Genomic DNA, 27,763 nt, shown 5'->3' with positions numbered 1-27,763 from the left:
CATAACAATCATAGATAATAGTAGGAAGGAGGGAGAATAAGAAATACAATAAAATATAAAGTGTCAAGGTTAAGGCTATCAAGTGTTTTAAGGTCTTAACAAGAACAAACATTTGAATATTCCCTTCGGCTGAAACATGTATACACCTGTCTATACGCTTTACTGCAGTGTATATGAGCTTCTAAATGTATTAGCTATACTTGATTAAAAGAAAAACAGTATACAAACCTCATATAAACAGTTAAGCTCTATTCTGATATGTTTTAATATTCTGAATCTAAAAGAGAAAGCTGTTGATTTGTTCCGCTTACTTATTAATGGATGCTGTTAACTGTGGCGTTATTGAGTCGTACATATTATACTGAGAGGGGACCAGAGTTCGTCAAGCCCAACTCTGGAAAAAAAAAACATGGCTGAGGAGCGTCTGCTTTTCACTGACCCAGGTTTATGGAAAATGTGAAGTCCTATCAAGCCTTTATGTTAGAGAGAAAAACGTGTTGTATATTCCCTTCACAGGCTTCACCGCTGCCAATATGACCTTAGTCATTTCACTTTACCTTTTATAGTCTAAGGTTGCACTGCAGAAATGCCCAGGTACCTGTCAAGTTATCGGAGGAGGACCAAAAACAGATATGAGAGTGGTAAAGGTTGCTGAAATGGCTCTCTGCCGGGATTTTCGCTGGGAAGATAAATTTGTGGAGGTGTGGAGGTACTAAATATGACTTCTTCTCCCTTTGGAGGAGGAAAACGGAATGAGCGCCCATGTGGTCATCAAAGTAACTGCCTTACTTGACACAAGTATTGAGAAGTAGGAAACTAGATATGAGTTTCACAGGCACGTCCTGTCTGTGTTGTCAGCACCTAAGAGTGTCCCTCAGAGAAGAGGCATTCAGTGCCAATGACAAATAGAGCACAATGTTCTGTTTCGTAATTTAGGTCCGCACTTGCTTCTCTTAAAAGAAAATATTTTTTGATGATGTTTCATCTTGAGGCAATACCTTAACCGCCCTAGAAACGTCCTTAATGTCAAAACATTTGTTAATTAACCACTTTGTCTCAAAGAGTGATATATTTAGTTCTGACAAACATCTTTCACCTGTTGGGGACTCATCCGAGCTGTGTTCACAGGAGTGTGTGTGCGTGTGTGTGTGAGATAAAGAGCGAAAGGGTGGATGACTTTTTGTAGAAGTGCTGAGTTAGTTCCGGATATAGAATCTCAGTCTCTATCTCATTAATAGGCCCCACGGGCTCCATGTACAGGCCATTTTATATGCGTCTTGATTGGCTTGCATGGAGACACAGCTTTTTTTTTTGTTAAACCCGAATCACTGTTCAGCACAAATCCGTACAACACTCACACAAATTAACAGTAATGCTAAGAGGCTCTTCTCTTGCTACCAAAAGGAATCTCCATGAAGTACTGTCAAGCTGGTTTTCTCATTGCAAATTATCAGTTTGAATGAAAACACAAACGTAACTCGCCATAGAAGCTGTTTGCTCCTCATTCACGCATATGCCCGCCATTGTTGACACACAGAACTTACCTGTCTATGGGCGTGTCACCGAGTCCTGTGTACCTCAGCGAACCGTTGTCAAGGGACGCCTGTCTGGGCAGGAGCCCACCATGAGGTCTGCTTCTGTCTGAGGCTGATGTCAAGTCCCCTGAGGCTCCCGGGTACGGGTACAGAGACGGGTCCTGAAGTTTGGCCTTCTTTCCCTGTGGCCCGCCCTCAAACACACCCCGCACCTGTCCTGGCCCCGAGCCGTAGAACCACGCCCCCGATTTGGTGAGGATTTCTTGTTGTTTTCGGCACAAGTTGCATACCCACATAACCTGCGTGGAAGAGAAGGAAAATGTAAGCCGTTTGGAGCGGCGGTGATGGAAGGTTATTTGGTGTGATACATCATGTACGATGAGGTGTGATGAAGTTATTTGAGAAGTTGTGTAATGTAAATATTGATTTAACTGTGAGGCAAGTTGCTGTTGATGAGTGAAAATAATTTCGACATCCAAAAAACTGTAACCGCAATTACAAGACATGACTGATTTGTTTTGAAATGGCTTAAGGTTTTCACTCCACAGAGACATCATTAATAACCAGTATGTACAATTCATGTAAATGAGGTGTATGATGATATTGTACACATTCAGCAGCTTAAGAAATCCACAAAAGTGATACAGGCTTAGTTTTTTTTTTCTTTAGTTTTTATATTTTGAGTCTGTGAGTCTTCAGCCAAGCGATCATATATGCTTGGTTTTACATAAGGTATTTTGATGGATTGTTTTACTATTTAACTCTTTTGGTCAGCAAATTAGAACAGCGCCTACATGAACAATGCGCACTATGAGTACTCCTTCTTAATGAAGGTATGGTTATTAAGGCAACACGCTTCACTTCTGCGATCCGTGCACTTTGGTATGATACATGGACAAAAAACAGCAACGCTCTCTTTTTTTGTTCCAAGGACCAAAGAGATGGAGGATTTTATGGCTCTGTGATGGGTCTTTATCTGCTGTACAATGCTGCCCCAGCAGCCAGCTCACCACATTGGCCTTATAAATCCAGAAGTAGACAACAGCCCCGATTACTAAACACACATGTGCATGCACACGCACATCCACATGCAGACATGGCAAAGCTTAACCTTCTGTTTAAGCCATCATGTGCCGCAACTTGGATCAAGTAACATCTGCAATAGCGTGAATTGAATTTCACCCACGTACTGCTCAGGTAACTAAACCGGTCTCTTAAAAAGCACACAGCTAAAAGCTATATTTACGTGTGTCTGAGAGGATTCAAAGATTGCCAAATGATTGACAAGCCAGGCAGCCAGCAGCTATAGCATCCCCCCACCACCCCACTCCCTGCCTTTACAGTCCTAATGCTGAGTCAGTACATAACAGTTATTAGTGAGAGCAAACCCTGAGCGCTGCCTCTCCCAACTTCAGTGGCTCCCTAGCTCACTGGATTTTTAGTAAGCCTGGAATCAAATAAAAAATGGCATGATTTGTTATGTCAAGATGAAGAGAGCTCATTAAAACCAGTGTGGTTGGTACAACTCCTAGCTGTGGCAGTTCATAAGTAGACTGGAAATGTAGAAACCGCTCCAATTACAGCTTCTTATCTAAACGGATGGAGCTGACCTGAGGCACAGAAGGGTGCGGCATGCTATAGTGGCAAACACATATTCCATGGTTTTTGAGCCTTAAGACTGGTAAACAAATAAAAATGAGAATTTTTATGGGGTGTTTGGGTGGGGTAAGAGTAAAAACAGTCATCCATTTAAGAGACCCAGGCATAAGTTCCCACCTTCTGATGTGGCTCCTTGAGCCATTAAAGACTTCAGCATGGAAAAGTGGGCATTCAGTGGGTGATCATGTCTTTACCAACGGGTGGTGATTTACAGGTGAGTAGGAGCACAGAGTGGTTTCAGACTAAAACGGAAATTTTTGAACAACCACATTTCTAAGATGTTCCCCACTGAAGCTCCAGTCTCGCAGCACTTTACGATTGTCACAGCAACAGTGGGATTGCGGGTTCAAGATGTTGGCTGATTTGCATTAGGATTTTTCTAATCTTCTTCATGACCTTTATCCCCATGTTGACTTAGACAACATGACTGACCTCATTTTGACACATTTGGTGTAAGACAAACCATTTAATCATGAGGTACTTTTAACGCTGCATGTAGACACGTTGTAAAATTCAACATCTAACTCTCAAATGTAAATGATACTTCATACTAATATGTTTATTTTTTCTTGTTAATTAATTATGAATTATTAGTTAATTATTTTTGTAAAGAAATCTTTTTAGAGAGATTATTGGCTTCACATTTATCTAAATTTTATCACCATATATCATGTTTATCAAGTTTTCTGAAAACACTTTTGGCAGGGGACCTGCAAATTACCAAGAAATTTGAAAAGGGATGTTCGAGAGCTGCAGTGTTTCCCACTTTATTTAATTTATTAATTTATTTACTTCTAATTTTGAATAGGTGAGATAAAGGTCCTCCTCATTGTCAAAGATATCCATGAAGTAAATAAAAGAAGGTTATCAAGATGGGCTTTTGGTATCAGTAAAAAGCAATGTGTGCAAACCTCTTGTAAGTGACAAATGCTTGGACAATTAACGATTTTCTGATGAAAACAAGGAAAGTTGAGTTTTGTTGAAGAAATGCTGTTCAGGTACTGACCTTTACACGATGTCAGCTGACAGTGTGACTTGACAGCAAGGTGCTTGAGTCTACATAAAATATCATTTAAAATTACATTGTTTTTTTTTTTGTCTATGTCATCTTTAATGTACAGATTTCAAGATGTGCCTTCCCTATTGAGAGCCAACACCAATTCATTAAGACGTCTCCTGTCACACTTAGAAGTTCACTGCCTTCTTTATTTCTCGCCAAGCTTTAAATCCTTAAAACAGTCTTCTCCAGGCAGGGAGGACAGCAGTTATAATCTGAGACTGTGATGGAAAATGAATGATGAATGATAACCCTCATCCCTAAGGTATCTCATTTTAGCTTATTTTCTGCATCAGCAAGAGCTCCTTTAATCTAAATGGGCTGAAACCACACTAAATTCAAAGCATAGCTTGTGCAACGTACAGGCACACATTGTAACCTGTTAGTTGCTGGTATAGCCACATTAAAGTGGAGGTAATCAAAACCCCATTGCATAAAACACTAGGGAATTTTTACCAGCACTGCATGTGCCATCCCATTATGCTTGATATTGAGAAAGTAAGGGTGAAAAAAAAAAAACACATGGCTGTGAGAGGGACGAGTCAGTCTTCCTTCACTCTAAAACAGATGGGTGTGGCTTCCATCTCAAAGTAGTCATTTCTCCAATGTGGGGTAAAAGGAGCGCAACACATGCACTGTAGGCATCATGTATCTGTCTATGTGATATTGACACATGAGGCATTTATGACCAGCTATCAATGTTACAGATGGGCTATAACCGTGCTGACACACAATGGAAGCAAGGAGGCTACAAATTGTGCTTTATGTGTCCCAGAGGAGTGTAGCCAGTGAGGCCATGACTGCCTCTTTAACTGGGGTCATGGTGAGAGCTCTTCAGTGAACCATTAGTCATCCACTGAGACCCAGGAGCTACTGAGGCCAGTTTCCCTGTTCCTCAAACATGTTCAACCAAAATGTAAAAACACTCCCACGTGAACGGTATTTGACGATTTTGACAATATGTCTCTAAATACTGACTTTCAGCTGTTGGAAAACTGTCACCCGACAGAAGGTTTCTTAAATTCAAATTGTAAAGTTAGTGGGTACACACACACAAATACACACATCATTCACAGGGAAGCAAGAAGAAGCCACAGATGCTGCAAGGCCAACAACTGGAACAGGAAAAAATTCAAATGCGGTGAGGTTTGGAGGAGAAGAACAAAGGGGGCACGGGGGGCTGCATATTGCAGTCCAATATGCAATAATGCATGGTAGCAGTGGCTAAAAAGAAAAATCTATGAGGTGTGACACATTAATATAACGCCTTCAAATTGCATACAATTTAGAAATACATTTATTTCATCTTACTGGACAGCTAATAATAATGAACCGTGGTTCCTTCAACTGGACTATGTGTTTAAGCTCTCTTATCTCAAGTGAACATCACCCAATCATACAAGTGTTCAAAGAAATACATTTATATAATAAATGAATTTCCCCATGGGGTTTAATAAAGGATACATTTTTATTTTTATTTAAAAAAAAAAATCTTCAAAAAAATATGCTTGGTTACAGTAATTCTCTAGCACACTAGGTTAAGAATTGATTTGTACTTTGGCCCATGCTTACAGATATTTACAGTATATAGTATGCTGCAAAGGAGGAGTAAAATAACAGAAATGTCACAGTTAGACTGAATCCTCAGATGTTCATAGATTGCACAATGAAAAGAGCCTTATTCTAAGCTTGATGACAATTCCTGTGGCTATCCAAATGGATTTGAAATGGTTGCATAAGCCTCAGAGCTTTAGGTGTTTTACTGACTGAGAGAGTGCTCTGAAAAATAGGTTCAGGTTGTCATGCAGAGGCTACATAAATGCAAACAACAGTCATCTACAGCTCTTGGAATAAATCTCAGATTCCCGGAAAAAAAAAAAAATTGTGCTGTATCCCAGTACAAGCTTAAGTTACTGACAAATAGTTTTTTTGTTTTTTTTTTTCATTTGATTTCATCTGGGACACTTTGTCTCGTCAGTCACACTGACAGTGACTGTGCTATATGTTCATCTTGGGATACAGTTGAAAGACAGTATGATCTCAACCAGCACTGACAGGAAACTGCAGCATCCCTCAATGCTTAATAGACCACAATGACACAAAGCCTCACCAACAGATGCGTGTATGGGCAATGACACACACACACACACACACACACACACACACATGCAAACAGAGGCCAAGCAGCTGTAGTGGCCAGAGGTATGTTCACTTTTACCGCAACCATTCTCCACACACTCCAAAAACACATGCATAGGCACACGTGTACACACACACACACACACATACACACACACACACACACACACACACACACACAAACACACACACACACTTCCCTTCAGCTTAACTCTTTACAGCTGAGTGCATGCCGGGGGGGTTGGGGGCTGCAGCCTTTGGGCAGGGCCATTTCTCTCTGTGTTTGCACATTTCATAGTCATTGAACCTGCGGCTAAAAATAGAAAGCTAAAAAGCTAGCGCTACCACACGCTGCAAACACCAGAGGACGTATATTCTATCAAATGTGCTGTAGGCTGTTTACTAAGGTGCTGAATAAAGAGAAACAAATACCCAGTGCCATGGGATCAATAAATAGTTTCTTTTTTAATGCTTTCTCTTTAGTATGCTGTACTGCTTTCAGGGTATTTCCAGTGATATCAACAAACATAATCTGCTCCAAAAAGTATGAACGTAAAAGGGAGCTTTCAAAATTGCTAACTTAATAAACCAATTAATTACGTTCGGGAGGGAGAACGTCCTGTCAGAATAGGACCCCCATGCTGCTCATAATGATAAATACAGATTTGGAAAAAATACTATGCATCTTCCAGCAATGTTGGAGAGTACCCCATTCAAAATTTCCATTGGAGAGGCAAACACACTCACTACATTTACAATAACAGTCTTCCTAGCTCACTCTTGTGGCCATAAAACGGCACTGCATATTACTTAACAGGCTCCAGAGTGAATCAGCAGTATCCTTCCAGGCATAACACTGTGTGCTCACACAGGGAGGTACATCAAATGTTAGCATGAACTCAAAGAAAGATGGATCATATATGTATTCATTACCTCTGCTATGTTTCTGTGCTGGTTTTTTTCTCTCTCTGTCTCTATTTTTTTCTTTCTCTGTTCCTCTCCTTCTTCATGTGAAGCAAAACTACTGGGGATGATTTGTGTGAAAGTTGATGGCGGCATGAAGCCTGGACCCAGGAAGAAATTTTGAGGTCTAAGAAGCAGATCTAGTGGGAGTAAACTGCATATTTTGAATGATTTTGAGCACTTTCATTCATATTGTGAGATCATTTTGGACATTTTTATCATTTTTTCAGGGGATATAAAAAGGGACTTCATGAATTAAACTATTATTTCCTAAAATAGCCTGTCTTAAGGCTTCAGTTGCAAATGTGTATTTCAGATCAGCCCATCATTCATAACAACCGTCCATACATTTGTCAATATCGTCCTTCTCAGACAAGGTTGTTGGAATTTTAAAAAGCCCTATGTAGTGATTATCATCACTGCCTGCCGCATTAATTTCATTTCAGTGTGAGAGTGAGCCAGCATTCTGCGTTGCACAGATGAACAACCTGATTCAACAGCATCTGGGACAGTGTTTCATTTCATCCTTCATTTCTTTTGTTCTGCCTATTTCCTGTTAATGAAGTCAAAAATGGCAAAAAGGCAGCACAATAATGGCACACGCTGCCATCGTTTGATGAGATCAAAAGTAATAGGTAGTGCGTCGCCTTGCTGTGTCCATGTTACAAATGAATTGAGATGCTTTGCACTTCCTATAAAAAGTGTTTGGGGAGTGAAATATTCCTAAGATTTAACCCCCCCCCCCCACCTGCTCTGAGTCCAATTTAAACTATAGGCATCAATAAGAACACTATAATCAGACATTCAGGGAGGAGGGCTTTGTTTTGGATGTGACATTATTGTGATGAGCTGATGTTGACCTGTGGATCATATACATTAACTCAGCTAAGCTTCCTGTTCAAGAGAGTCTGGCCTTCAATTCTCAGGAGAATGAATGTCAGCGTTGTGTTTATTAGTGACAGACATATCAAAAAGGACTTGCGTATGCATGTGTGTGTACGCACACGTGTGTTCGTCATTGATTCATTTGGTGGTGAATGAGAATGGAAGACACCACCACCACCACCACCACCACCCCCACGTGCACATGCTCCAACAGCGGGTGCACGTGGTGAATTGCATTTTAATGAGATTCTAATTTTAGACGCGCACCAGAAATAATAATAGACTGGATGAATATTTATGCCATTTCTTTGAAGCCTGCAGAAAATGACAGAGAGGAAGAGGGCATCGTACCAGACTATCTATAAAATATTCACTGAAATGAACGGGTTCAAACTCAAACCCATGCAGCAAGACCTTTAAATACAGCCTTTGTTTTATTTTGCAGACGCGCTGTCACATCAGGTTTCAATGGCGGATTAGACTGCAGGAGAAAATGGGACACACACACACACACACACACACACACGGTACTTTCAGATAAAATGACCGGTGCAGCCACAGCTTACCCATGGTGCCGCCGAGGGGGAAAAAAAAAAAAAAAAAAAAAAACACTGTCCCCGTTGAGGAGGGATCGACCTGTTTAAAGTCCCGGTAACGGATGGGAGGGAGAGCTGGCTGTCTACGGTTGTTGCTCCCGAAAAGAAGAAAGAAAAAAAAAAAAAAGAAAAAATAAGATGAGGCGAGGAAACGGCTCCGACCTTCAGCACCACGGACAGCTCCGAGCCCAGACAGCAGCGTGAAGGTTACAGCAGGGACTCCACCAACCGACCGAACCGGCGCGTCTCCGCTCCCCGGTCTGTCCAGACCAACACATCTATCAAGTCTATTAAAAAAATGATGGATTATATATACATATAAATATCTCTCTATATATGTATATATAAAGATTATGATAATAATATCGGAATCGTCAAACCGGATCCATCGCTCCCCTGCGAAAGATCCGGCTCAACGTCGATTGCGAGGGGGGAGGGGACTTGGGGATGGGGGTGGGGGGTAAATAAAATAAGATGGATGGGTAAATAAATGAATAAATAAAATAAATGAATAAAGCAAACGAGCAACACAGCGCACGTCACCTCGCGAAGACTAAACGGACGGACGACGGAGTCACTTCAACCGGGACGCTCCGCCGGAGTTAACGAGCATCCTTTATATACGAGGCGCGTCCCGCAGTCCGGTGGCCAGAAAGGACAAGACTTTTCTCTCTCTCTCTCTCCCTCTCTCCCTCTCTCTCTCTCTCTCTCTCTCTCTTCGTCTGTCTCAACGAGCACGTGTTGTCATTTCCGACCCGAGTCAGTGTTCTGAACGCATCTCCGGCTCCGATAAAAGGCGGTGCGGTTGTGTCACAGCCGCCGCCGTGCGTCTCGTTTGCGCGCTGTCAGGACGACGAGTCGCGGGGGGGGGGGGGGGGGGGGGGGACGCCACGGTTCCATGAATGTAGGACGGGCGTGACAGGGCATGATCCTGCGTGTGCGTGATATGAAATCTCACCGAACGCGGGATTACGGCTTTTGCGGCGATGGCTATGTGTGTGTGTGTTTGTGTGTATCTGTGTGTGTGTTTGGTACCTGGAGATGAGTTATTTGGAATTAAAATGATAATTCAATTCAGAGGAAAGTCATATATCTGGTTTCACCTTGTTTGTGTAAATGAAGTGAGGGCGCAGACACTTGCATGGATGAATATGGATATGTTTTAATTGAATATTTCATTTTAATATGACATCAGTAATAATATAAACTCAGTGCTGGTGCAATAGTGGTCGAAATGAGTGAGAATGGACATAAGGAGAGTTAAAGACCTTGGACGGATGGATGAATATGGATATGATTTAATTGAATATTTTATTTTAATATGACATCAGTAATAATATAAACTCAGTGCTGGTGCAATAGTGGTCGAAATGAGTGAGAATGAACATAAGGAGAGTTAAAGACCTTGGACCTTGTGTTCCACAATTCCACATGGCAAATCAGGATTAATGTGGACAAGCCCCGCCTATGAGAGGTGGACTAGTGGCGAATCAGGGTGGATTCTTATTTCTGAATCATCATACTTTTGTATCTAGGTCGTGCTGGAGAGTAAACAACGCATCACATTTTCCACTTCTACCATCCTCTTTACTTAAATCTCCATATCTACCTCTACTATTTTTTTTTCTCTAAAAACGTTCTGCAGTTTTATCCTGATTAAGGAACGCAACATGTAGGCCTCACACTTGTACAGTCTTTGAGTTAGATAGACAAAGCCTACAATCTGCATTTCATTGCATCGGTGGTAATTTTAAAACACGTCCGAGGAAACCCGGCAGAGGTACAGGTGCTAATGATAGCATAAATGATGCAAATGTTCTGTTATTCTTTTGAAATTGATGTTAAATCTGCATTTATAAAATAGATTCCGTTGAAGCACATGCTGACAAAGCTCCTCGAGCAACCGAAACAGATTAAGGACACAGCGGTAACACGTTTGTCTCATCTCACAGTAAATGATCAAATAAAACTTGGAATTAAAAAAAAAGATAATAATAATAACAATCAAGGCAACTGTTCTTGTAGGCAGAAAAAGAGACAAATCAAACCTTCAAATGTTGCATAAGACTTCCGTTAACATTCAGGTTCCAAATTTCCACTTAATGTACCAAAAACATCATCAGGTTGCTATATATTTCATACTAAAATAAATCTTAATAGGGTCTTTCCAATTCTGTTGTGTGGCACACTAAAATAAATGTAATTTCACCATGAAGTTCCTGACAGAGTTATAGAGGTTAATCCACCAACAGCAATACATAAGCAGTGATTACTATTAGTACAGATCAAATAGATATTCTTGTTTATTTACTTTTATAAATATACATTTATTTGATATTTTTTATGCTGTCTGACTTATATCACAACAAAGCCTCCCCTGTCTATGACAAATGTTCAATAGCTCTGTTTGCAGCTGCCGCAGACATACAGTCTTGTAAATATTCTATGGCGTTTTCACAGAACAAGATCTCTCTCGCCACTGCTGTCACCATCTGTGAGGGAGAGAAAGAGTAGACGGATGGAAAAAGGACAGATTTCACCACCGCCACCTCTTTCACTGACATACAAGCTTTCAGACAAGCTGGTCGGCCATACTAAAATGTGGCCTGGCAGAGTAATCAAAGCTTCTGTCCATCTGTAACTACAAGCACAATCAAATAAATGGTCGGCAAAGTCCTAATAGCATCCGTCACACAAAGAGTGGGATCTAAATGTATAAAGGTATTGCGAGATCCAACAAAGTGCGGTCAGATTGAGCAATATATCTGTGAACAAAATGATTTACTGACTTATGCAGTTCTACCTGCATAAGCTTGATTCTGTCTCGGACTGATTCGTCACTTATGCATCCCTAATCGAGTCCAAGAAGAATGTGCAAATCCAATGAGTCCAGCCTTTGCCGTGATGAGCTCTTTGTGAGATCACTGCGGTATTTCACTTGATTGACTCATTGACGTCTTTTTTGGTTCACTGACGTCTCCTTTTCACAGGGCCAAAATACAATCTTCTTTAGGCTCAGCTAAGACCCGAGCATTGACTTCACTGTCCTCCGTTAACCCTGGCGGCTCATATCAGCCCCCGTCATGGCCGACATACTGGATTCTATCAAAGATAAATAGAAACCAAGCTGTGTATGTGACTACAAGAGGAGTAAACTAACCGCTGCAATGTCTTTTCCTCCTTATTATGCTGGTCCTGGTCCTCTTTCTGACCCTGTCATCTGAACCTGTGACTGCTTACTCCACTCCCCTGCCCAAGATGTTCCCATGTATAAGCAGTTTCATGGATTTTCAATTCATTTTTATGTCACATCTGCAAAAATTAGGCTTGCATAGCTCTCCATACCAACACCGTGACAGAACATCTGATTTTGGCCAATCCTGATTACACACACAACACCAAGTCCATTTTACCAGCAGTGTACACAATTTTGATGATAATTTTGTATGAATGTTATACAAAATCCTGGATTTGTAAAGGAATAAACAACACAACTAATTCTGAGGGAACTGTAAGAAGGAATTCGGTAATGGTTATCAACCAGGACATCTTCTTAACAACCACTTGGTGATAAAAAAATATTTTTGCTCCCTTTGGCAATGTTTCTGTTTACACAGCCACTAAGTGATTACACTGTAATGTCACAGTAATAACTAATATTGGTATCTACAATCTGGAAGACTGACCTTGACGGGTCAAGAGGCTAGACCTCCACTGGGTGCATAATGGGTATCACTCAGTGGTACATCCCAGCGCCTATCTGCCAATGCTCCAACTATCCCTCGCCAACCTGCTGCCACTATTATTACTCAACACCATCTGTACAACACGGTAACTGATCTCCCGGTTATTATCTCCAAGGGAACAATGACAAGAGGTACAACTGGGTCCTTGGCAGTTATGGGCAGCAGCAGGTTCGAGGACTCTAACAGTGCTCTCACTTGTATGCTATTTCAATTGAACATGCTAGCCTGGACATGCCGGGGTCAGATTGACTCATGTTGTTTTTTTATAATAAACTGTTTTTATACGTTCAGTATATCTACATCGTGGCTTCTGATTAGCTCACATACAATATATAAATACCTCCAAATGCACGTCCCGATGAAAATAGCTCAAAATTCCTCTATGGAATTTATCATCTAACCAGCCATTTAAATATAAACAATGTCCTTCACCCAAAGGTCCTTCACTCAAAACATATGTGTTTCTTGGAATTATTAATGCAAAATTATATTTATACACTGTGCATAAAATTTATTATGATAGTTCTATAGATGTATCAGGCTGTATGGAGTAAATTTGCAGATAAGTTTTCTTTCTTTTTAAGATAAGATAAGATAAGATAAGATAAGATAAGATAAGATAAGATAAGATAAATCGATCCCCATAGGGGACATTCCTTTGTCATAGTAGTGTAACATTTATAGTGTAAAAAATACAAAAAAAGGAAAATAAATATGAATATGAATTTAAAATTCTTGTGTTGAAACAAGTAAATCAATTACTTCAGCATCCCCTTTTCCTAAGCACCCAAAAGAAGTAAATTGATTGGAAGATCCAGAAATAATAATTATAATAATAATAATAATAATAATGTCCTTGCAAAATATCTAATAATTCTGACCTCCTCCCTCTGCTCTGTTTGCAGAGAAATAAGGGTCTCTGTCTGCAAAGAAAAAAAATGGCTTAGCTCATCTACTGGCTTAGACTGTGGACACATGATTGCATCAACCACCAACAAGTGGAGAAGTTCTGCTGTGCAGCTTTCAGTTTTCAGACCATTCTAGTTACTTTCCAATTTTACAAATTTTATAACATTATAAGAAGTAATATATTGGGAACAAGCTTTTTTTCTCCTTGGAATAAAACAGCTGCAATTGCCTCAGTTGTAGAAATTCTTCTTCTGGGTTTATTTCAGCATGAACTCACAGACAAGAATGGTCGGGTTTTTTCTTGTGTCTTAATTCCTTTTTTTTAATCAGCTGCTGTATGTGTATATGTACGATTAACAGCATCTCATGAACAATGTTTGTTTACAGTCCCAAGAAATGCAGAAAAGGGTTTGCTAACCACTTTGTCCTCCTGTTGCAATTCCATGAGAACAGGAATGCAGCAGAAAGAAAGAGACAGAGAGAAAGAGTGAGAGAGTAAGAGAGATAGAGAGCGAGATAGAGGGAGACAGAGGGGAGGGAGGTAGACAGTAAGACAGATAGAGGGGAAAGAGATTTTGAGTGGCATTAGCAGATCCTGGTAGTACTGTTAAAGCAAAGGATTGGATGGTATTGCCTAAAAACAGTAAAGCTCATGATTCAAATTTAAACGGTCTAATACTAAAAGCTTTGGCTTAGTCTGTGTGCAGGATTTTACAGAGGGAAGGTATGCTCTAGAGAAGCACATACAAAAGCTGTCATCGGGTTCCTCTGTGGGGAAAGAAATGGAGTAACACTTCCCTCCAGTGGTGAAACAGAACAACAGTACATTCCAATAAACATTAACAGTGAAACACAACTGTGAATTAACATATCACATGATAAGGGCCAAAAGGAATTCCCACAGAAACATGTAGACAGTTTCTGTAAAGAGTTGAATTTGATCATATGAATAACATCAGTTACCATGAGAGACGACACTGGCTCAATTCCCAGATTATGATTTTACTGCAATGTTTCGTAACCTTGGATTTCAAATAGCAGCTCAGGGAGAAATTTGCCTGAGGACGGGACATCTGTATGTGAGCGTGTGTGTATGTGTGTGTTCTTGTAAATGGAGAGTTCCAGGCATGCAAGCCCCTATTACCTTATTTGACCGCAGAGACACTCGTCCTCCGCACCGAGCACAGAATTTCGTTTGGCAATATGAACAGAGGTGGCCACAGCCATCTGCAAACTTGGTTTTGTGGCAGATCCCGCAGGTTGGGGCATCGCTTTTCTGGTCCTGCACCTGCTTTGACTCTTCCCCCATCTTCTTAACCTGATCCTTATACGATTCAAACTGCTGGTGCAACTTCCTGAAAGTAAACATGAGGAAAAAGTATTAGAAGAGGGAAAGGGAACACAAACAATCAAAATGTTGTATATATAGACCATTTGACCTCATTTTCTCTAAATGTGATCAATAATCATTTCAGGTTGTTTTCTTTATTTTTTTTATTTGTAAACTTTTATTCAATCCCATCGCACACGTGCGATGTGTGAACATCATGATAGGGTGGAAGGGAGCACCATTACTTTAGGAGCTCCTCCTTTGATACCATAAATATCCCAAAAGTGGAGTTGGTATCAAATTTGCTTTGCAAGTTTAAGCGCATCATTTAATTCCACTTTCTCAGGTTCCCCGGCGTTTAATGAATCATTTGCACCTGTGTTGCTTTATCGGGACAGTCGTAAGCTGAGACAAACAACACCCTGGAGTCTGACTTTGAAAAGACACATGTACTGTTAAAATGATATTCTCTGTGATCCAGCACAGCAAAACCTCGCCACGCTGCTGGTGCGGTGAGGTGCTGCTTTCTGTCTCTCTGCCGATACGTTACTCGGGATTTTGTACAGTAGATCCAGAACTCGGAGTCCCAAGAGGGTACTAAAAACCTGCATGGCCACTTCACATGCATTTTGTATGACACATGTCAAATGAGTGTCTCCTTGGAAACTAAACACTGGGCTGACTTCATAATATGGCGATTAGAATTGGTTTCGCCCCACATATCCCCTGCAACATTCATTAGCAGTTCTAAATTATTGAGCAGCACTATCCTTTTACCACATACAGCTCTGCATTTGAGATAAACGCACTTCCTTTACCCACAACTAATCCTTTAAAACACAAATGTATATGGCCACACACACAAACACACACCGCGACGATCACCTGTGCATGGTAACAAGAGAGTGCCAGTGGCGTGCCCCCCACTGCAGGAGGATTACAGAGCTAATTGTATCACAGCTTTTGTGTGTTAACCAAGCTGAGATTAGTAAGTAGTCTTGTTCAACAGAACCCACCAAATCTCATTTGCAGACAGAAAGTCCGATAAAGCGATGAAGATATAAGATGAGATATGGAGCGGTAAAGCCACTGTCACTGGGGAGCCATGAAATAAGACTACGAACAACCGTGTTTTATTCTTATTTAATCCGTCCTTACACTTGAACGTTTACAGATGTGGGTCTACTTTTGATCCTGGGCCAATTTGCAGGGCTATGAGCCACAGCTGTACTGACAAATGAGATCGCTGAGAGAAGTGGCTAAATGCTAACCTCCCCTTTCTTGATATTAAGTCACTTCCTTCCTGAATTTTCTTAATGCTCAAAAATATCTCACCCGGCGTGATGAAACTTCTAAAACAAATCAAAAATCACAATATTCATATCTATTGGAGACAGGGGGATCGGAAACAGCTACTCAGAGGTGCAATAATCAGTGTGCAGGAAGGTCGATGTTTTGTATGCAAAGTTCCTGAGAGAAGTGCAAGGGAGAGCAGAAGAGAGTCAAGTTTTGCCAGTAGGCAGCTGGTGCGCCCATTTCAGACAGTTTATTTATTCGGTCACACGTAGGTGACACTGTTGATGAGTAATCATACGCTCTTCATTGTCCCATCCAATGATAGTATGCCGGCGCTATCTTACCAAGGGGCTGTGCCAGAGGAGGTACACACCGCCAGTAACATGAGCCTCCCTCTTTGACATATGACATACTCAACATATCAATAGCCAGGGTGAAGTACAAGCCACAAACCTTCTGAGCTTAATTTCACTCTATAATATTCAACTCCTCTTTCTTTAATTAATGATATATGTACATCTATAAATGTAATCATATTTCAGCATACCATGTAAAACAAAAAGAAAAGTCTTATGATGGGCCAGTCAGTACCATGCCGCCATGCTGACTGGTCGTAAACACGGATGCGGTCAGGCTGTCATGGCTTTTATGTTACCATTTTACATTTTACGAAAAAATATTTTTAAAGAGCCCTTTTCATGGATGACATTTTAAAACAGAAAGTGCACAGATATGAATGATAATAATGGCTGTAGTCCATTAATTCTCTCACTAAAGAATATCAGTCGGTAAGCTTGTTCACTTCCAGTCTTGACCGGAAGTGAATGCAGCCATGTGTAACGAAGACATTTTTAGGAAAGTTGCGACAACGTTTGTTTTTTCTGGTGTGTGTGGGTCAGGGGGTAAAAAAAAAAACGTCCTTCCCTCCCAAGTCTGAAGATGCTAAATTTCCTCCTTTAAAAAAACACTGTGTTGGCATGAGGGAGATGTATTAAGAGTATTGAGAGAGATCGAATTGACATGATATTCAATATTAGCGTAATACTTTTTGAAGATCCCTTTGCATGTCTGCATTAGGAGGATGCCTGTCACAGACGAGCCCACACCACCATATTGCAAGAACAGCTCTGAACACCCAGATCAAAGATTTTTACCATAAAAAACATTGCCTTATGATATCCATATGCGCTCTTCACCATATATGATAATTTAGTAGCATCTTTGATCATCTCAAGCAAGGATTCTCCTGCCAGTATAAAAACAGAAGGCGCACATGGGGCTCATCCTGTTGGCAACATTACCTGCTACACCAGCTCCTTCTATGCTGCATGCAGCTGTGAGCCAGAAATGGATTCTGATGACTTTTCAGAAGAGACTTTATCCAAGATTTTCAATATGTTCCTGCCATTAAGGTTGCCAGTATTTTCTGTAGAAGTGTGTTCATGTTGTTGCAGTAGCATTTATTAAATTTTATTTCTGTATACGTAAACCAAAAAGACTTTGCATTCTTGAACTCCATTTCCTCTGATACATATTCCATAGCATATTCTCTGAATCTAACTTTTGCGGTTGAGTTGCGCTTGCTTAGGGCCACAAAGCTACACTTCTGCTGCACACTGGTACTGCAAAGCCCGGATGGAATTGGAAATATTGTTGGATCTGTTCCAATGCAGAATAAAGAGCCATCATTTATAATGCCAGCGTGTAGAACATTTGCAGTATTACAGGAGCGCTCAAGAGCTCTGAAATGTCATAGCAGAGAATGTTCATTGTAATTGAATTCATTTAAAAAATGGTTCGCATTTAACTTATTGTTGTCCATTTGCTCTAATGTTGGCTGTCATGGTTCGCATACAGTTTACTGTGACATCTGTGAGGATGTTTGCGCATGGTTTTCAGAGATTATTGTTTCTCCAGCTATGCTGCTTCTGCATTAAGGGAAAACCACAGGCAGATTAAGTTAGTGCATAATAAACCTCAAGTGGAAAAAAAAGAATATATTTTACCAATAACAGAAAACTATCAATGATGACCAAAAATTATCCAAGGGCGAATAATTATCATAAAGGAAATAAACTTTGAATAACATTTAATAAACTATTTTTCATTGCATTCAAAAAAATATGTAGTCATGGCCAAAACTGAAAAATAAATAAAATAGTAGTCATTTTGACAAAAATTGAGGGGGAAAAAATGAATCATTAATCCACATTATTTACAAAAAAAAAGAAAAGAAAAAGAAAAAAAAAAAAACACACCAAAAATATGCGCATCACATCCTAAGGTCCACTAAGGTAAATCCCTGTGCATCAAGCCGCTGGGGTCACCACTGACTGTCTGTGCCTGCTGGGAAGAGGGTCAAACAGGGTCCAATCTATTACTTACGCGTCTTGCTCTGGCTCCTTGTCATTTTGGGACTTTTGCTGGGGCTGCAGAACGTTATTTACCAGCTCAGTGATCCCACTAAAGGGAAACCACCTGTTCAAATAAGCAAAATGTGACTGAAACATCACAATGAGTCATCACTAGAGAAAACAATCTGTCCTGAAAGGGATTTTAAAAAGCAGGTCAGATTTCTAAGGAGTGAACAATAACAGGGGTGTTTGCTACAACCAGAGCAAAGAGAGGAGGAGGCCAGGACACAGGCAGAGCAACAGTTACTGGAACACTGACAACCACACACAGGTGTCAGAAATAAAGAAAGAGAGATAGAAAAATAGGAAAGATAGAAGAATACAGACACGCTTACAGTAGAGGGGTGGAAAGACAAAGCATGTAAAGCTCTACAGCCAATGAAAATGAGAGCTGCATTAGATAAGTTCATCTGAAAGGTGTTTTATTTATTTCAGCTTTGTGGCGCAAAAAGCGTCAGGTTGTCAGACTCGTTCAACACACAGTTTTAAAATGCAACAGTGGGAAAAGTCCAGAAGCACAGTCCTATCTAGTCTGTATTTGTGATGAAATACAAAGCTACAAAAGCCAATTAGAGAGCGGATGAGACGCAGGATGAGAATGAGCAGCCAGTTGGAGATCAGGAACACAAGGAAAGGATTTAGGGCCCGGCTGTTACAAAGCTAGTAGAAAGGAAAAGCCATTGTCATTGATGTCATGGTAGTCAGCTGTTAGAATCGATCACAAAACTCAACAATCTGGTGGATGCTGCATGTCCAAAACATACAGAAAATGAATGAAATAAAATGCCATTGTGCAATTGATCCGCAATATAGCTGCTTTCCATGACATTACTGACATCTCTTTTATTTTTCTCCCGTACAAAGAGGAGAAAGCCACATGAAGCACACAGCACCAACTGACAGGAAGAAGTGTCAAAGCCTAGAGCACTCTGGGTATTGGAGTTACTTACTGTGCCGACTGAGGCTTTGGTTCTTCTTTGATCCTAAAATATTGAAAAAAAAAAATGTGCACAGCTCAGTGCATACGGAACACAAACAGATGGAAAAAAAAAAAAAAAACAATCAAGAGGACAAAACATTGACACAACTGAGAATATAAAGATGTGCATGACATAAATAATTCTTTAACTATAATATAAATCCTTGATATTATAGAAGGTGATCAGATGAGAGCGATTATGCAGTGATGATAACGTCAGTGACATTAAGAAGATCATGGGAAACAAATGTCATAAAGTAATATCAAAGATGGGACAACTTGCAAATAAAATTGACTGCTTCATGTGACCACCACCCTTTGTCAAACACATACTGAATATGAAATATCATTACTGAGTACGTCTGTAAGTCATAGTTAAATTTAATCCAGTCATCCTGAGCCCACAAGCTCTTATAAATACAATCCAGGTCAAAGCGTCCAAAACAGTCCATCAGACTGGAGCAAGGCATTTCATTTCTGCTGCATCTGAAGTTATGGTTTTAGATTTGAATGACAGAGTTAACCTACCCTGTCTGAAGTTAGTTGGTAATTTGAAGTTGAAAATTAAGTAAATCAAGTGAAAATCCTGGATAAATGCAGGTTAGAACAAGCAAAGATCTCATTGTGTGATAACTATACAATGGCTACCGTAGGGATGTCATCAGGGTTATCTTGGGTTATATTCAAGCCCAATTCTGTAAAGTAGGTGAATAAGAGTGACTATAAAAAAAAAAAAAACTAAAATCATAGAACTTGTACCACCGGAAATGAACTGTTTCTGACAGAATTGTGGTTTAAAGACTTCAACTAGAGGGGTAATCTGAGTAATCATCTGCACCTCAAGGCAAATACAATGAGGGAGTTGGGCATCTTTGTGTTTAGTTATGGTAACACAACTGCACAAAAATGATTCGTCAGTGACTTTTACCATTTCTTCTGACCATCAGGAGAAAAGAACAAACTAATGAACATGGGAACGTGGGAAAAAAAGTGAAATTTTAGGGAGTATCTTGTAAATGCTGTTATAGATTTACCACAGCTTGTCTGCAAGTATCACAACCAACATTAGTGTTTACATTCCAGTGAATTTACTTGAATATACTTGATGTTACTCAAGAAGCAAGTGCTGACCTGTTTGTAGTCAGTAATAAAACAGACAAAATATTGATACCGATCTGCTGTTCAAAAGAAGCAATTTATTTTCTTTAAAATGTCATCATCCATGTTCTTCTTAACCATGGGGAAAATTATTTTCACAACCAAAAGATGCAAAATTTAGATAGCTATCTTACCGATAGGACAGGTTTGAAATAAATAATTTAGAATTTGAGTGGGCTCTTTAAGAATTAACAATTCATCCTGGACCTTAAGCTGTGACTTGTACTCAACATAAGTCTATCTAGAAGTTTGAACAAATACACCTTGACAAGAGCAGCAGCACACACATACCAACACACAAACCCACCCTCCATCCAACCATATGACGGTCTAGCATCCACAAACTATTTAACGCTCATGCTCAGCCACTTTATCCGTGTGCAAATGTGAAGTAAAGGACAAAACTGAAACACAGAATCTGAGAATCACACATTGAAATTTCACACACCTCATCACAACCACTCATTTCAAACAAGTTATTCAAGTTATTGTGGGGGGCTTATGATCCTTTGTGGGTGTGAAAATATAAAGTGTTAATTGGATTTGGTCCATTTATAGTTTGTTGATGAATTTTAATGTGTTTTAGTGTTTGAAGTTTAACATGTATATTTTCCACCCTGAACTTAACACTTTGAAATGAGCAATGTCTGAGATCAATTCTGTTCCTGAAAACTATCAATCAAAAATATGAAATATATATATATATATGTATATGTATACACATACATACATATACATAGATGTACATATATGTCAAAATATTACGATATAACATCTGACAAAAGTCCAGCTCTTATCTGGTATACTGTATATCTAGGTGTTCTATTAGTGAAATGCAAAATAATACAAATTAAATGCACAGTTGAGAACTCCTAGTTTGCCTTAACTGCACATATTAAACATTTTGGAGAGAAGGTCAGAGAAGCCAGACCGAGACGGTTGGGTCGTGTACAGAGGAGGGATAGTGAATATATTGGTAGACGGATGCTGGAATTGGAGCTGCCGGGCAGGAGGTCTAGAGTACGACCATGGAGAAGATTTATGGATGTAGTAAGAGAGGATATGCAGTTAGTTGATGTGAGAGGGGAGGATACAGAGAATAGGGTTAGTTGGAGAGGGTTGATTCCCTGTGGCGATCCCTGACGGGAAAAGCCGAAAGAAAAAGTAGAAGGAGTTTGCCTTAACTAGATGAAAAGCACACAAGAGAAAGCAATTGGTCAGATCTGAGTCAGATTGTTGGGAGAACACACGAGAGAAGATATAGTCCTGTGTACCCATCAGTCTCTCCGGTCTGTTTTCCAATGAGCCAGTCCATATTTATCCTCCCGCCGTGTTCTCCTGATGACCCGCAGTGCCGTTCTTTATCGATCCCATCGGCTTCGTCTCTTTAGTCGCACTACAAGCCTCATATTTATCTGATCGAACCTACAGCCTGCTTGGACAGCTGCTGGACAGAGCATGTGCGTGTGTGTGTTTGTGCATGTGTGAGGGTATCTGTCTATGCATCCACTTTCGTGTGTCCATTCCCATGTGTACTGTACTCATGCGAACGTGTGTGCTCGTGTGGTTGTGTGTGTGTGTGTTAGTGTGTGTGTGTATGTGCGCGCGTACAGTGTATTATTTCACACAGGGAAGTTAATGGAGTGAGTGTAAAATGTCACAAGTGACGTATTTGGTAACCTGGCTGCCGAGGAGGGCTGCAGAGCAGATCTGCTCTCTGTTAGCCAGCTGTTTAACCTTCACTCTGCTTCCCATGAATTCCCCCTGGCACACACATCATCAAAAATTTTCTTTTTTTTTTGGAAGATTAGTGGAAAAGGCAGTCTCATGGAATGCGAGTCTCTTATTTGTGTCAGAGCCTTAAACTGTAACATGTAGCTGCTATTTTTAGTCTTGGGTTTTATTGTGTTCCGTGTTTAGGCCTCCACTTTCTCCGCCTCACTGGTTTGCCATTGAGAGGCAGTCAGGTTTGACAATGACTGGTACTTCACTGCTCTCTAGTGGACAGTTGTGCAGCCTGACCCTCTAGGAACTTGACCCTCTGAGTCGCTTATTACGCCCTGAGACAGTGGTGTCGTTTGTATTTGATGAGGAGGGAAATAATTAATTACAAGCAGGCTAAACATGAAGAACTGAAAAATATGTTTGTTTATCAATCAGTTAATCAGACTGCTAATTTCATAATTTGATCATCTATTAAAAATTTGAGTTACTGTATTTGTGAAAAGATATTTTCTCCAGAAGTCAGACAGGATAATTCCTAAAACATCTTCTTGCTTCACGAACAAATGAAAAAAACCGCAGGCACACACAGAAAAGCAGCAGACAAATGTAATCATGTCATCTCATTTAGCGTCATACATAATGTAGCTTAAACTGTGAAACTAAGGTAATGAAAGTATATCAACACAGCACTGTATGGCTTAACTGTTCAATATTATTATACCATTGTCATTAATACCATTGATAACATGATGAGGGACAATGTGGCGCTGGTGGTTCGTGCAATTGTCCTTGGAAACAAACATTCCAGGTTTGATTCCCCTCCTAGCCTGTCAAAGTATTGCTTAACCCCAAACTGCTCCCCCAGCGTGATGCAAAGATGAATTCCCTGTGAGGGATTAATAAATTCTTAAAAAATTATTTCTAAGTATACGATCTATGACCAAATGTACGCAGGTTGGTTGCTGTCGCTTGTTCTCTCACAATGAAGTAAGATTCCTGGGAGAGTTGAGTAAACAGGTCACCTTTTGAGCAAGCAATGAGAAAATTACACAGCTGGCTGTCACATGGACTTGAATATTTTAGTTAGATCTTGAAGATTTAATTAAACAGAGCTCTCTGATGATGGGCCGGCTATTGAGAATAAGCCCGAAACAGAGAGAAAAAGAGACTCAGAATTGTCATTCCTCCTTCCGAACAGCGAAATGTCTCTGCCTCTTCCCTTCACCCGTTAACCGCCCGCTTGAGATTTGTGTTTAGAGAAATACGCCGAGGTGACAAACGTACAACGAGCTCTGAATCATCACAATTTCCCACACCCACAGCGGCAGCCGAGGTGGGCTGCAGAGACAAAACAACCAGTCACAGAGGTCACAGCTATTATGAGTGTATTCTAAATATGAAAACACACATTGTTGAGTGAGCCAGTTCTTTACGAAGAGGCAAAAACTGAGTGTATTCGCTCAATATTTCACAAAAGAAACATTCTACTGTATATAAAGTCAATGTATAAAAATTGGCAGATGCAATTGTTTAACGGTTGAACTCTGAGAGAATATGATGTAGGGCCAAGTTATTACAGACCCCTGAGTTGAGGTGTAGGCTCATGTTTCCTAACGCACATGTAATAAACTGCTGTTCTGGTAATCTGGGAAAAAAAGAATCTGTGTATTAATCTGATGCTGTGGGAGAAAGCAACAGAATGCATCGCATCATGGTGATCTACTTTTTTCTCTGTTTTAAATTTTTTAGCATTATTTCTTGATGAGCAGTGCAGCTTTCAACAACTTTTGGTCATAGAGATCCAATTCACAGTGCAAGCGTGAAACTCAAAAGTATTTGAAACAATTGTGACCGAGAGGTTCTTCCATGATCTGCAATGTCATTTCACAGCATGACAAAATTTAAGAATTGTGATTATTTGACTGATACTGTCTCTAGTCTTAGTAAATGAGCATGGAAGCAACCTTCTTATCCTTACTAGAGTCCACAACTGCCTTCTTAATGCAGAAAAAACCCCTTTAGATTCTGATGTAAGGATGCAAGGAGCCAAACATACTCCTGGTTTATGAATACTGTTTGCGTCAGCATTCTATTAATGACAAAATGCACTGAGGAAGTCATTCCATCATCTTGCTGTCTTCTGACAAACCAATTGTGCAGACCTACAAAGTACTGGCTGGCACTTTGCTGAGCTTAAACGCTTGCCAACAAAAAGATAATTAATTTCCAGTTACACAAACTCTCCTACTGGAAAAAAAAAAATCACAATTACAGGACTCTGCTGCTTTGAAAAAAAGATACAAAAAATAGGTTTCAATTTTCTTTCTAAATGTCAGATGGTGGGAAAACTGCTATAATGTAGGATATCATCAGGAATAGCAGTCTGGTTATACATGCAGCTACACATAAAGCTGTAACATATATATTTCTAGCGTTTATAGAATCAGCCTTTTCTGCACACTTTACAGTACTAAACTATTTTCTTCAATCATGCGTGAGTATCTGAACAACACATAGCAGGCTCTTTTCAGAGGACGATATTGGTATTCCCCAATACTTGACAGTTAAACAGAGGACGACCGGAGTGTTAACACTGGAGCAGAAAATCTGCAATAGAGGATCTTATGGCTAAGCAGTGACCCTGCAGGCCCTCTGAGTCGACTACAGACTGAGTGATAATTGGATCATATGGGAGTAATCTGGCTCAGTGGATAAATACCAACTACATACATCATTAACACCATCCCGGCAAGTTAGTACTGCCAGATTATGAGGTTACTGTCTGTCTGAAATCATTCAGAGTCAAGTGACCTGTGGAATGAACTCTTCTTTTCAGGCTGGAGGCACTGCAGTGTGCTATTGATTTGGATCTAATAATGATAGCATGTATATTTTGTGTATGTTCAGCATGTAGTAATGTGACCCAATTTGTACAGTGAGAAAGAACTGAAAATATGCAGGGATCGGAGAGTTTGATTTAGGGAAGGAGGAGGTCAAAAAAAGATTTAAAAACAGGAAACAGGCTTACATTTTGGGATGACTGCACTCTGGAAACAAACACAAGTGCATTGCAGCATAACTAACCAACCTGTCTAATAACAATCTCAGTTATATATATTGGCATTAAAACTACTGTTTGCTTTTCCTATTTGCAAGTGGCTTATTTCATAGGAAACTATTACTTCTAACAAAATTAGAACTCATATTTAATCATGGCATTATCTGCTCAAAATCCTCTAAAAATGCCTTCTGCTAGTAATGGATCATTTACATTTTGCCTAAGGGGCATAAAATAGGGCAAACAAAACAATAAAAAAAACTCTGCTGTCATCTTGGTTGTAACATCTGGAAGATATGATTTGACATGAAAAGATTTCAGTGGAAATAAAGCAGACTTTTTTTTTTTAAAGAGGGGTTAGATAATATAGCACGCGTAAAAACGTACCATAAAGAGATGAGGCTGAGTCGTTACTCTCATGATGAAGAAGACACTTGTGGCAAATACTGTGAATGTTGGCATGACTGTATGAGCAGCGTCCCTGCAAGTCACAAGCTACCAAATTCTCCACTCATAGCACCTCTGCTGCCCTTTCTTAGCAATTCTCAAAGTTAAAAAAGCAAGTTTGTCAAAAATAGAGCTTATTTAAAGACAGACAAGTACGTCTGTGCAACCTGTTCATTTACCTCTCCATTACATTACATTACATTACATTGCATTTGGCAGACGCTTTTATGCAAAGCGACTTACAATAGAGGACATAGGGACTGCAAATACACTTGCAAATACACGCCCATTAAACACTCTCTCTTCACCTGAAAAGAGGATCGGGTACAGGGGATAATCTTGATAACTTCCTTTGGCACAATGTGGAAAAGCAGGACAGAAGGGAAAGAAAGAGGGCAATTTCCTCAGTGTGGAAGGGCTGGCCCATTACCACAGCCGGGCCCTGTACCATGCAGATACCATTGACTTCATAAGGAACACTCATCAGCACAGGCAATCAAACAGCGCCTAAGCCAGACCTACTGACCAAGGACGAATATTCAGATTGTTAAACAGGAGCTGGCAATGTCAGATTTTCTGAGCAATGGGGAAGTGGCTAATCTACTGCCAAATATAACTAAAATCCATCTGTTTCCTTGGATCACCTGCCAGGATTCAATTGAGCTGCATCATATCTTCCCTCCTGCGAGACTTCCAAGTGGCAAAGAGTCAGCTCATCACCAACAGCGTCAAATGAATTTTCATGCAAGGCAATGAGGAAGTGTATTAATTTTTAATAGCTTAATATACTGTTGTATACTGTATACTGTTAATATATTGTAGAGAAAACACTCCATGAACAATATTAAATGCCTTGCAGCAGTGATTAACCCTGTTTGTTGTCTTACACATACGTCACTTTGATAAGGACGGTTCTAAGTATGTGAATGCTCGATTGTCTCCCTCCATCACTTTACTTTCTTCATTCTGACAGATACGTTTTACCGTAGCTGCAATCAGCAGTTTCTCGACAGCTGATACTGTTCCATGTTAGCATGTCACACCTCCTCCTATTCATGGCTGAATTGCACAACTGGGAATACTCCAGAGAGCCAGCCTCAATCCTTGCCCTGTGCATGTAAAACCACTAGGTCACCGTCGCCCAATCTCAGGCACCAATAGCCAGACCGAGGCTGACTTCCACTCCGTGTCCTCCACTAACCCTCTTCCTCCTCAAGTGGCAATGCTATTCCTCAAGCACCAATTCTGCCCGGTCTTCCTATTGCCATATTACTTCCAGTCTCATAGTCAGCAAAAACCTAGATTTAGTCTTTTCTTACTGCTTAAGAGCGAGTTTTCTCTGTACAAACACTGCAACAATGTTAGAACTGATGACTGAAGTAATGATAACAATCTATTTCAGATTCTGAAACACCTGCCACAATATTTTTTCCTCTTTCTATTCTTCTTTCATCACATTCAGTCCATCTACAAACAGATACAAAACTAGGCGCTGTTGTTGTTGTTTCTGGACAACAGCAGCAGGTGTTATGTACAGAAACTGCCATGTCTTACTCAGGGAAATAATAATATCCAGGCTATGGCTAACAATAGCGATGTAATAGATACCCTGGGTATTGTTGGCTTGGCCTTACTACACCTTCCTGTGCTAATTCATCACTGCAGTACGTCAACATTAACTAATTGTTTAACTCAAAAGTATTCAGTGTACATAAGCAGAAAAACAAGAGGGTAACCTGATATTTCTTCACTGCTCAGAGGCCACGGCCATCACTTTGCTAAAATATTGGTGTAGATCCCGTATGGTGTTACGCATCCAGGCAAGGTGTCCGTTACCTCCATGAAGTTATTCTGTATGGGCAGCGAA

The 27,763-nt window shown here is 40.1% G+C and overlaps 1 protein-coding gene across 49 annotated transcripts in view; it reads right to left on the bottom strand.

Annotated features, from left to right (window-relative positions):
* The window catches only part of rims2a (regulating synaptic membrane exocytosis 2a), a 133,555-nt gene that overhangs the window by 93,366 nt on the left and 12,426 nt on the right, over positions 1-27,763 (bottom strand). For 39 of the 49 annotated variants that reach the window (XM_086154711.1, XM_086154714.1, XM_086154741.1 and 36 more), the window contains exons 3-7: positions 19,480-19,512; positions 18,501-18,593; positions 14,634-14,844; positions 13,908-13,919; positions 1,545-1,834 (exon numbers count right to left, since the gene is read on the bottom strand). In XM_086154711.1, coding sequence (XP_086010837.1) covers positions 1,545-1,834; positions 13,908-13,919; positions 14,634-14,844; positions 18,501-18,593; positions 19,480-19,512 — 639 coding nt within the window. The remainder of the gene's footprint in view (positions 1-1,544; positions 1,835-13,907; positions 13,920-14,633; positions 14,845-18,500; positions 18,594-19,479; positions 19,513-27,763) is intronic. The other 10 variants (XM_086154713.1, XM_086154702.1, XM_086154693.1 and 7 more) reach the window with 3 other exon arrangements.

Source organism: Fistularia commersonii, chromosome 11, assembly GCF_037954325.1.
Source record: "Fistularia commersonii isolate RoL2024-O1a breed Wild chromosome 11, RoL_Fcom_v1.0, whole genome shotgun sequence".
NCBI classification, from domain to species: Eukaryota; Metazoa; Chordata; class Actinopteri; order Syngnathiformes; family Fistulariidae; genus Fistularia; species Fistularia commersonii.
This window is presented reverse-complemented; position numbering and strand designations above follow the sequence as displayed.